The following is a 12029-nucleotide window of genomic DNA, read 5'->3' as shown; positions in this document are numbered from 1 at the left end:
GCCTTTTGGCAAGAGAACATTGTTCACCAAGTATCAGCAGGTACTTCATAAACTTTGGAGGGCAGTTACTTGACTAACATTTGAGAAATGCAGGACTTAAGCAAGGAATGTAAGATCCATGATGCTCTCACAGACAAACCTGGAGAGAAACAGGCTGATAGATGAATCAGTAAATTGCTAAATTTTTTACCTAATGGATGCTGCTTAAAGCATTGGTCAATTTATATCATATCAAAGAGAAGTTTCTTAGGTCATTGTCCTCAGACTTGTGTCATTCAATATTGAATGTGCAAGTTTCAAACTTTGGGGTGATGGAAAAGAGTAAGAGAGTATATATATCTTAGATGATTCCCAAAACATTTCAAAAGGTTAATAAATCTAACACAAGAAAACTTAGAAAAAATGAAGGTCCTGCAAAGCAGGTTGAACAAAACACCAACTGCACAAGTGCAGGATGGGGAAAGACTATTAACAGTAGTAAACATAATTAACCTCAAAGACTCACTTTCACGTGGATGTCAGAAAAGCTAGTTCATTGAGTGTTAAATCGAAGAACAAAAGAGCAGTAACTAGAACAAAGGACCACGTTCTGCTACCTATATTGGTTCTGTTCTGGGTTGTATACTTTAAGCAAGAAAGAAAACTAGAGCCTTTGGAAAACTGAGGTTTGGATGGTAGAGACAACTGAAGCCACAATGTATCAGGGAAGTTAACAGAATTAGAAAAGATACTGCGAATCACTGTAAGAGCTGTGCTTAAATGTTTGGCCCCAAGGGGTTCATGAGACAAATGACAGGAAGAACCAACCAGGATAGGCAGAGCTGCCCTCAAATGGACGTCGATTCTGGCCCCTGGAGAACCCAATCAGAGCTTCTAAAGGCCTATCTGGTACACAGGGAATCAACTTGGAGACCTCATAAAAACATATTTAAAGATCTGTCCCGTTATAAAATTACTCTTTGAAGAACACACAGATGACAAGTCTTCAGGACTACTGTGTTAAAACGTTTGACGGTATGAAATTACAAATCATTCAGTTTGCTTTATGGGCATATTCTCTCTCAAACTGACAGACACTGTTTGTGGGTTGCTCTCTGATGTGAAATTTCCCCAAGTTGTTCATCAGCATTGACATGTAAACTTCTGACGGTGACAGGCGTTTGACTAGTGCAGTATATACACTAATACACTGTAATAGTGTATACTCTATTACACATTCTTAACTGCCAGATTCATGTGTGTCCCATCCTGAAAAAGCCTTAAAAAAATTACATAAATATAAACAAACATTGGCTGTCAAGAATAATTTTACATAGCCAATCTTTCAGGTTTATTTAACATATGGATCTATTTGTATAATTTAGGTTACTCAAAACTATTTGGAAATGTGTGGTACGAACTAACCAAGTTCAATTTTATCTTAAAATTAATTAAAGGTATGTTTTACACTATACTACACAAAACCTCCAGGCGTAACTACTGCACAGGATTCCCTGAAGTCCATTTCAACATTCATTCTCAGAGATCACACAAAATATGAATAAATGCATGTACTACATGAAATAAATTTGCTATTTCATGTAACTACATGCTAGAATCATCAGGGACTAAGAAAGGAAACTTTTCCACAATTTTCCCTAAAGAAATTATTTACCATCTGTCAGCAATTTTTCTGTATCACCTCCTAGGATATTTATATCAATTTTCTTTGGAAAAGCAAGAATTAACCTTGGCATACCATTGTACCAAACCTGCTCTTTTCATTCTTATAATACTTTTTTTTGCACCTTTCAATCTCAGAGCAGAGATAAAATCTCTCAGAAAGGAAATGTACAGTTACTGTCCAGTCACTTACTACTCTCTGATTACATAAAAGTAAAGTAGCAAATGGAAATGTAATGAAGGTACAAAGGGGAGCTTACCTAGGCGAGGTACTGCTGTCCAAAGGTGTTCTCTTTGGGCCACTGGGAAAAGCATCTATGAGAAAGCACTTGAGCCAATTCCTTGTCTGATCGAGAAATTCACTCCTTTCTATATTCCTAAACATAGGTCTCTGAAGTCACCAAAATTAAGCTAAAAAGCGTCTGATTTAGGGGATTTAAGATGTGTATGCATGTAGAACAAGACAGTTACAAACCTACTTCCCTTTGTATTAGCTATTAACTCTATACCTCATATGTCAAATGAGTTCTGGGCATCATAAAAGAGTCACAAGATGCTCTTACATAAACATTTGAAATCCAGTAACTTCTGATTTAAATGGTGCTTTTAGGAGAGGGGAAACAATAATGATATTGATTAAATATAGCCTGCCTTTAACCATGAAAGTCTCTGGAATAAAAGCAAAAGTACTGCCAAGAAGCCACAGGTATTTATCACAAGGACAGAGATAAATATGATTTTGAAAGCTACAAGCGACAGTTCTCTGCCTTCATTAACGGGCTCTAAGATTACAGGTTAATAGCAGTATAAATACTATAATTACATAATGTTGGGTTCGTTTTTCTTTCAGGTTTACGAAAAACCTTTTTGTTCTTGTACTTTTAAGGGCTTCTAAGGTCTGCCAGCCATTGCCTTTCTTGTCACCAGAGTTCTCAGCGGGTTTACAAGTGGACGTGCCCAAGACTGCCATCTGGTGGAAATGATAGAAATTGAAATGGTTTTTGCAAGTGATTAAAAATCAGTTGTCTAAGAAGGTACAAATTAAAAATAAATTGGAAGAAAAAGTTCATTCACAATACAGTAAGAAATATAAAATACGGAATTAACTTAGTAAATGTATAGAACATATGGAGAAAAAGATAAAAATTTTACTGGGGCACTAAGGAATATTTCTATGTAAAAAGATGTAGCACTAATTCTCGAATGGAACTCATCTCTGCTAGAAACCCCCAAATTAATCTACCACATAACAACTCAAAATTACAGGATTTTTATTTGGCGGTGAAATCTTGGCCAAATTATTAAAAAGGTCATCTGGAAGAATAAATGTTCAATTTTTATTTAAGTAGATTAAGAAGGGAGCACTCTCCCTATCAGCCTAAAAAAAATAAAACAAAACAATGATAACTTAGATGACACACTGGTATACAATACAAAGTAATGAAATAGAATGTTCATAAAAATACAAGTATATACAAGAATATATCTGGTGGCTCAGACGGTAAAGCGTCTGCCTTCAATGCAGGAGACCTGGGTTTGATTCCTGGATCAGGAAGAAACCCTGGAGAAGGAAATGGCAATCCAATCCAACACTCTTGCCTGGAAAATCCCATGGTCGGAGGAGCCTGAAAGGCTACAGTCCGTGGGGTCGCAAAGAGTCAGACACGACTGAGCGACTTCATTTTCACAAGAATATATAGTAAAAGGGCACTTTCAAATGAACAAAAACTTTATGTATCAGCTACTGTGAGGGATTAATGGAAAATATTACATTAGATTTTAGGAGTGGAGTAATACTCTATAAATAGTTCCATTTATATTACAAATTTATAATAAAAAGGCCATATTTGTAAAAGAAAATACATGTACTTACTCAGAATGTGAAAAGACTGTCTAAGTATACAATTGAAGGTTCAAACTGTTGAAGAAAATGATAATGTTCTAAACTATTGAAACTTAAAAAAACCAAGAAACTTCTCAAAACTCAAACTGAACATCTTTTAAGTTAAATTTTACTTCATATATTTTTTTAAAGTAAAACAAACAAACAAAAAAATAAGCTCCACTATATTCTTAAAACAATATATGGAAAATAAAAGAATTATTTTTGACCAAGGAGAACTATCCAGTACTCTTCAGATCAGAGCATCTTAGCTCTCTCCAATCACAGTGATTAAAAACCTTTATTCTGCCTATAGGAAAAGCTGGCATAGAAACAAAAAAACGCTGTCTAAGAAAAAGCAGACACAGGGTAGTATGCTGTAAGGTGGGGGAGGTGCGATTCTATGCCTTTGACTTTGTAGCTTTTCAGAAATTAGGATGTATTCTTGTCTGGAAAACCCAAAGGACAGAGAAGCCCAGTGGGCTACAGTCAGTGGGGCTGCAAAGAGTCGGACACAACTGAGACCAACACTTTACAAAGCATAACTGAGGACTAGTATCCTCACTACATAGAAAATAAATAAAACTACAAATAAATGAGAAAAAGATAATCCCAAAGAAAAGTAGGTAAAAGTCATGGGCATTCAACACATAGCCAACACACACAGGAAAGATGTTTGCCTCACATGTAACTAGAAATGCAAATTAGATTATTATTTCACATTCAAATGACTGGCAAATTTAGAGACTGACAATTTTACTGAGTGCTACTAAGGATGGGGAGGAACAGAGGAACAGGAATTTTCATAGATTTCTAGTGGAAGTGGAAGTTAGCACACCAATGCATTTACAATATTAACTTGAAGATAAGCATACTCTATATCCCAGTAATTTTATTTCTAGGCAAACACTAGAGAAACACTAGTACACATACTCAAGGGACATACACCAGGATGCCTATCGCTTAGTGTTTTGTAATAGTAAAAAGCTGTAAATAATCTAAATCTCTCTCAACAAAAATAAACCAGTTTACTTAACTGTTAGCTTGTTTTATGGAAGAGGTGGGGAATGTAGAGGTAATAGTGTGAATAAATTCAAACCTGATGTTGGGAATAACACCTTTTCCTCTCCCATAATCCACCCTGCAAAATCCAAACTAACCAAAAATGGTGGGTAGACAGTGTGGGGCAAGAGTTATGAGGTGACTGGCCTCTTATGGTAGGTGGTAGTGGACAGTGTTCAACAACACCCCCTCTCCCCTCTTCTAAATGTAACAATGATAAAACTCAGGTAGATAACTCAATCAAAACCTGTAAATACTGTTTACAGCTCAGCCAAACACTTCAATTTCCTTTCTTGCAAAACAAATACTACTAGTTTCCTCTGTCTAAGTCCACACATACATTCTCTGAGCCTAGTGATTTTCAAATTTTCCAAAGAGCTTTCATTCAAATGAAATCTTAGACGGAATCTCAACAACAGAAAAAAGCAGAACTGCTCTGGAGGTTGAGAATTGGAACCCTAGAACTTCCTTTGGTAATTATAACATTTTAGAGACAGTGTAAACCGTATACGAAAATTCTTAAGACTCCTATTTTTTGACTACACATAATTTTAAAATGTCAACCCTTCATGAAAAGCTTTGTAGTTCCTAAAGAAACTGTAACAAATCCACTAATGTTCAATTTAGGAGTATACTTCAATAGCATCCAAGTGCTATAACAACTGGAGAAGACAATGGCACCCCACTCCAGTATTCTTGCCTGGAAACTCCCATGGACGGAGGAGCCTGGTGGGCTGCAGTCCATGGGGTCGCTAGAGTCGGACATGACTGAGTGACTTCACTTTCACTTTTCACTTTCACGCATTGGAGAAGGAAATGGCAACCCACTCCAGTGTTCTTGCCTGGAGAATCCCAGGGACGGGGGAGCCTGATGGGCTGCCGTCTATGGGGTCGCACAGAGTCGGACACGACTGAAGCGACTTAGCAGCAGCAGCAGCTATAATAACTAACCAGCCTTATCCAAGACTAATCTTAATAGTAAATATTAAATACAAATCTTTTAAATAAGCTCTATATCAATTTACTTATAAGATGCTTATTCGTAGGCAAAACATCATGAACATAAGTAACAGGGTCTTTTAAATCATGTTACTGTGGAATTTTGTCAAAATAAAGTGTACTTCATGTCTTCAAGATTTAGAAATGAAGCAAAACCCTCTCTTCATGTGTGCACAACTGAAAATAAGCATAAACGACTCAGGAAAGGGAAAGCAGTCAGACCCATATATTAGAGTAATTCTTGGATTGTACTGGTGTTCTTCACCTCAAATACATGTCCAAGTATTTTAAATGCAGGTGGATATTATACGGTAAATATTATGCTGTACAGATTTAATCACTAAAAAGATGAATATTGCCAACATTATCATGCAGGGATTTTATAGTCAAGGAGGAGAAAACCCCTATCTTTGATTCTTCTAAGCTAAGTCACTTCAGTCGTGTCCGACTCTGTGCGACCCCATAGACGGCAGCCCATCAGGCTCCCCCGTCCCTGGGATTCTCCAGGCAAGAACACTGGAGTGGGTTGCCATTTCCTTCTCCAATGCGTGAAAGTGAAAAGTGAAAGTGAAGTCGCTCAGTCGTGTCCGACTCTTAACGACCCCATGGACGGCAGCCCACCAGGTTCCTCCACCCATGGGATTTTCCAGGCAAGAGTACTGGAGTGGGGTGCCACTGCCTTGATTCTTCTACTTATATTTAATAAGTATGGTTCTTGTGTGCTTCACTAGGGTTGTGGATACTAAGAGCACAGCTACCAGTTATGTCTGAGTGGAAAATAGAAATGTTTGCCAGGTAGAATAAAACAAACAAGAAATAAGGGAGAGACGATACCATTGCCAGGAAAGCTAGCAGAAGGGGAATCAGTGGTGATGTTGTCTGAAAAGCAACTTTTATATTAGTAGTTACACTGTTTTACTTCTGATCACAATACAGCATAACAGTACTGGAGTCACCAGAATAATGGGCAAAAATAAACACTTGCTTAGCATTTTCATTAAGCCTTACAGAATAATGCCCAATGTTGAATAGAAAAAAAAACTCACACAGCAATTGAGCATAAAAAATGACAATGCATGGGAATTCCTAGGTAGTCCAGTGGTTAGGACTTTCACCACTCCGAGCCCAGATTCAATCCTTGGTCAGGAAACTAAGAGCTGGCAAGCCAAAAAAAAAAAAAAAGACAACGCAAATTGCTAGAATGCAGAATGTGCACCTAAGAATTGATCTGCAAAACCAAGTAACTCTCAGGATTGCTTTGAAATAACTTAAAAATTTTTGTCTCAATGATTACTATATTAGCATTTGACTATCTTAACAGATTTTGTGCACATTGTGCATTGTTTTAATATATGAAAATCACAGTACGCTATTTTTCAGTAATACTATTTAGCTACCCAAAACAGACTGTGTTCTAAAATCTTTTATCAAATGCTTTGTCTTATCAAACCAGTTTAATTTCAAAGCACAAATAGAGGCAATTTGGAAGAGGAAACGTGAATATGAGATGTCCTTTTTAAATGAATCTAAACTCAAGACAAGGATAATATCTGGCTAGCAAAAGAAACTCAATGGATGTCTTCAGGTTAATCTCAATTAAAACTCAGTTTAATTCAAGCAACATGAACTGCCTGGCAGCACTATGAAAAGTAACACCTGACTGAGACCCACGCATCTGAAAATAAACCTGACTCGGAGAAATCAGAGTTGCAGTCATTTTTGGCTACCCAAACACATTTAATGTATCTTAAGTAAATATTACGAGTACCATGCCTCATAATTGGACAAGAAATGTAAAACAGAAATCAAGAGGGTTTTTTTGTGGGGGCGGGTAGGAGGGGCAGTGCCGGGCAGCTCATAGGATCTTAGTTCCCTGATCAGGGATCAAACCTATGCACAGAGTCCTAACTACTGGACCACAAGGGAAATTCCCAAGCGTGCTTTTTAAAAAACAATCTCCATGGTAACTTTCCCCAACCTTGCTGAATATTGCGAAAGTCAAAAAATCTAACAACAAAAATTCAGCATAAAACCACGATCCACTTAATCAACATTAAACAAGAAAAGCCCTGTCTTTATTGGGCCAACCTTAAATGACATCTCAGTCATGGTAAATAATTTTATTCAAAATATGAATTTAAAAATTCAATATAGAACTGAGACCGTCTCAAAAGAAGTAACACAAATCTATAACAGAAGTCATCTTAAAAGATTAAAATGATCCAAATCTATGCTATACAAACATCACAAGTTTTCCAAGTTGAAGCCCATTACAGGAAACTTCTGGGAGAAAAAAATGCCACAATATAAAGATTCCACTTTATCTTGCTAAAGATCAGTGTAATGGTAACTACATAAACATCATCTTTTCCCCCAAATAAATTTCATCAAATCTGTATGTCTTCGGATTCATCTACTATTACACTGTAATGTTGGGAATACTGTCAAGCTGTCCAACAGGATGAGGGCAGCAAATCTTAGTCTGCGGGTCCCAGAGACTCTTTCAAGGAAGTCCAAGAAATCAAAACTGTTTTCTTAATAATACTAGTAGTTATTCTTTCTCAAAGTATCAAAATTTGCACTGACTGGGCAAGAGAAATGGTGGGCAAAGCTGCAGGCACCTCAGCATGAATCACGACACTAGCACCAAGCTAGTCACTATTTTCCTTGTACTCACAGAAGGGAAAAAAATGGAGGGGGGGGTACAAATTCCAGTTAACAAAGAAAGTCCTAAAAATTTCATTACACCTCTACCCTTGAGTATACATCTTTTTAATATCCTATTGTGGTGAAATGAGAACTGCTGGCTCTACAGCATGCTGGAGTGTGAGGCATGTGCTGAACTAGTGGCCACTTTACATGAACACCATTTTTACTTGAAAGAATGACAGACAGTGGTAATTCAGCATTTTCTCTGAAATGAAGAAAGCCTGTTATATACAGAAAACAACTGACAATATTTGTTGCCAATGATAACATTTCACCTTTCAAATGAAAATTAAAATTTTGAAAAATCTGTATCCATCATCATGAGCTTGACAGCTTTCTAATACTTAAAAAAGATTTTTCTGATGAGATCAGTTATATTAAAAAAAAAATTATAAACACACCATAATCAGATGTCAATATTCTAGAAAGAACTGCATTAACTTAATGAACCAGTATTTTCCAAATGACCAAGGCATGTTATAAAACCATGCAAATGTCAAAGATCCACTATTTACAAGGCAAGACAGATCAAATGGATTTTAACGTAACAGAGAACAAAGCTGACAATACAGTTTCAGATTTCATATTACAACGAATCTTTAAGAAGCTACCTGCTCTGATGTTCTGATAATGTATCAAAGAGGAATATCCATAATTATCTGAAGATATTAAAATAAAATACTCTTTTCCAATACTTATTTGTGTGAGGCCAGAGTTCATTATATACTGCGAACACAGTGCCACACGGCAACAGATTGAATGCAAAAGTAAATAAGAGAATCCAGCCAACATTCAAGGATTTACAAGAATGAAAGCTAGTGCTATTTTTTAACATGCTATTTAACAGGTAATGGTTTTATCTTTAATGAATTAAAATGATATGCAAAATTTCTTGGTTTTAACTTCTATACAACACACAAAACCCACAAAAGCAAAAAGTCCTTTGGGATCTTGAATTTTTAGATATATAAATGGGTCCTGATAACAAAAACAGCTGAGAACAGCTAGACTATGGAATTTAGATTAGTAAATACTGAATATGGGTGTTTCTTTTGCTAACTCACACAAAATTTTTATTTCCATGGCCACAAAGTCCCCTGAAAAAGATTTCTTAAAACAGTATAAAAATGTTTTTGGAGTGGATAAGGAGTTAACTAGTATTGTCCTACAGAGTTTGGTTAATACCTCCTTGGATTTAATTGTAACTCCTCTACATGGTTTTGTATGAAATTTTTTATAACAAATATTCTAACTATATCAGATGTTTATGATAACATACAAAGCTGAACTTTTATTTTTAAATAGCATACAAAATAGTAATATGTCACACTGTTTTTATCAAGTCTTTATTTAGGTAACAAGTTGGTTATGTTCACTGCATTGTATGAAACATCACAATATCATACTGGAAAGGTACTATCAGTACAGGGTTGGATCAGAGTGGACAGTTTGAACAACAACCATTTTACATTCTTCATTCCCTATCTTTTAACAACCCCCTCAAACCCGGTCAAGGGACAAATAGCTTTTAACATCATCATGTAAAGCACTTTAACTTACAAGGCTAAAATCTAAAGAATAAATAAAATATGTTGTGGCAATAATTCCTTTTAGACCAAAAAATCAGGTGCACAATAAATCGAAATGATCAAGAAAGCTGTATTTAAATGTGTGGCTCTCCAAAAACAGCTTCAGGAAAATGTTACAGAAAATACCATGAATTCCATTTCACACAGGACCAGATGATGACTCATTTCAACTACACACAAGGGCAATTACATCCTGCTGAAACACAATTTGAACAGATAGGAAAATGTTACAAAGCATCCACAACATTGTACACCATGTACAAATGGATACATTCATTGCTTCTCCTACCCCCACGCTCCTTTTAGATAAATATTTCACTCTTCACGTTCAGCATTAACTGGATACATGCAAAACTCAAAAGAATTCAAGAATTCAAGGTTATTGTAAAAATAGAATTAAACTAATAATCTTCAAGTACCTTATGTGACAGCCACTCCGTACCGTGCCCAATGTTATAAAATGAAAGGTTACTGAACCCATGAAAATATCTCTGTAATATTTCCTTAGATCTAAAATAGATAATTTTAAATGTATTTATAGTCATTTCAATGTGATATTCTGAGCTTTTAAAATAACGTAAACAATTAAAAATTATACCAAATTACACAAAACCTGTTGTATCTTAAAAGCTGAAAAATTAAAACTATAGAAACCCACATGTAAAACAAAAATCACAATTTACATTATAAAGGCAAATTTCATCATTTAAAAAAATTTGCAGCAGTGAGATGTCAAAGCAAATTATAAATAGCCATAAATTAATCCATTTGGTTTCAAGAGATTTTTCTAGTGAGAATTGAAGGATGTAGTAGATACATGCATAAAATTTGTAAGGGTTTATAATATTATTGCCAAATACACTTTATGTTGAAGCAGGCAACATTACAATTTGGACATTATTGGAGAACCCAGTTTGGTAATACAGGTAAAATTGGAAAAAAAATTAAATAACAATTAATAATAAATATAAATCCTATAGTAAATTGCTCAAATGAAATTTTAAGCCACAGAGCTGCAAAAGGCTTCCAACTTGGTGAACTGAAAAAAGGAACATCTCATACAGTTCTTTACTCTTACATGCTTATATGTTGTGTGCCTTAGTTAAAAAAAAAAATGTATCTTCAGAGTACAGCTAACTATATTCCCATGCACCTCAGGCATATTCGTTATTTGTGGTGAAATAACTCCATTGGTTTCTAGGGTCAAAAGTTCAATACAGATGTAACCAGTATGTCTGAGGCTGGCAAAAATACTGTAGTACAGGCAATGCTACAAGTGGCAATTACCAGAAAACACAAATATGAACAAATGATGGGAAATGCTAATGATTTTCTGCTCATATCACAAAACGCTGGGAATCCACAAGAATATTTTTCCCTTGTATTGAAGAAAATTGTGATTAAAAGTTTTTTCCCCCAATTTTCAGAATCAAAAGCATTTTAGAAGGTTTATAAGGCTACCATGGGTCTTCTAGATCTCCAGCACCCTACAGGAAGAGAAAAGGAAGAATATTATTACTATTTACCTACACCACTTCCAGGCTGGACTGAATTTCAAAAGAAAACAAAATCAGATGAACAAGTTACCTTCCTTTCTTTGTCTGAAAAGGTACTTTTACAGAGAGAGTTGTGTGTATTGTATACTGTGTGTATACACACATGGATCTATCTAATATAGATAGAAAACTGGTTGGGTTTTTTCCTCCCCTTTCCACCAAATGACTTCCTCTTTCTCAAACCACTTAAAAATATTCTGGCATTGGAAAAACAGATCAAAACATCAGCTATATACAAAGATTCCAAAGCTTGAACTTATGGTACCTTAAGCAACTTTAGACACATGATAAATATAAAACATGAAAAAGCAAAGTTAAAATGTTCTACATACACAATTGTTTTAAGAAATACTCTAATGTGACTTAGTTGTTTGTATTTTAAAAATTCATTTTAGCAAAGTCAAACTCATATCTGCCACCACTATTTAAAATATCTTATACTTCTTGCATTACTAATCTCTGATGAATACTTCTAGCAAAACTCAAAGTCTTGCAATCTTTAAAAAGCTCATCATGACAACCTTCTGACATGTTTACATGTGTTCATACTGTCCAAAGATTAATATTTTG

At 35.3% G+C, this 12029-nt stretch overlaps 1 protein-coding gene across 2 annotated transcripts in view; it reads right to left on the bottom strand.

The window, feature by feature from the left end:
* Positions 1–2595: 2595 nt before the first annotated feature.
* Positions 2596–12029, bottom strand: part of PPM1B (protein phosphatase, Mg2+/Mn2+ dependent 1B) — a 93524-nt gene continuing 84090 nt past the window's right edge. Inside the window, exons 6-7 of one of the 2 annotated variants that reach the window (XM_055539961.1) lie at positions 3536–3580; positions 2596–2632 (exon numbers count right to left, since the gene is read on the bottom strand). In XM_055539961.1, the coding sequence (XP_055395936.1) occupies positions 3536–3580 (45 nt within the window). In that variant the 3' untranslated portion in view covers positions 2596–2632. Of the gene's footprint in view, positions 2633–3535; positions 3581–9644; positions 11391–12029 lie in introns of those variants that run through there. The other variant, XM_055539962.1, reaches the window with a different exon arrangement.

Source organism: Bubalus kerabau, chromosome 11 (genome assembly GCF_029407905.1).
Source record: "Bubalus kerabau isolate K-KA32 ecotype Philippines breed swamp buffalo chromosome 11, PCC_UOA_SB_1v2, whole genome shotgun sequence".
Classification (NCBI taxonomy): Eukaryota; Metazoa; Chordata; class Mammalia; order Artiodactyla; family Bovidae; genus Bubalus; species Bubalus kerabau.
The sequence above is the reverse complement of the archived record's forward strand: the minus strand, read 5'-3'. Positions and strand labels throughout refer to the sequence as shown.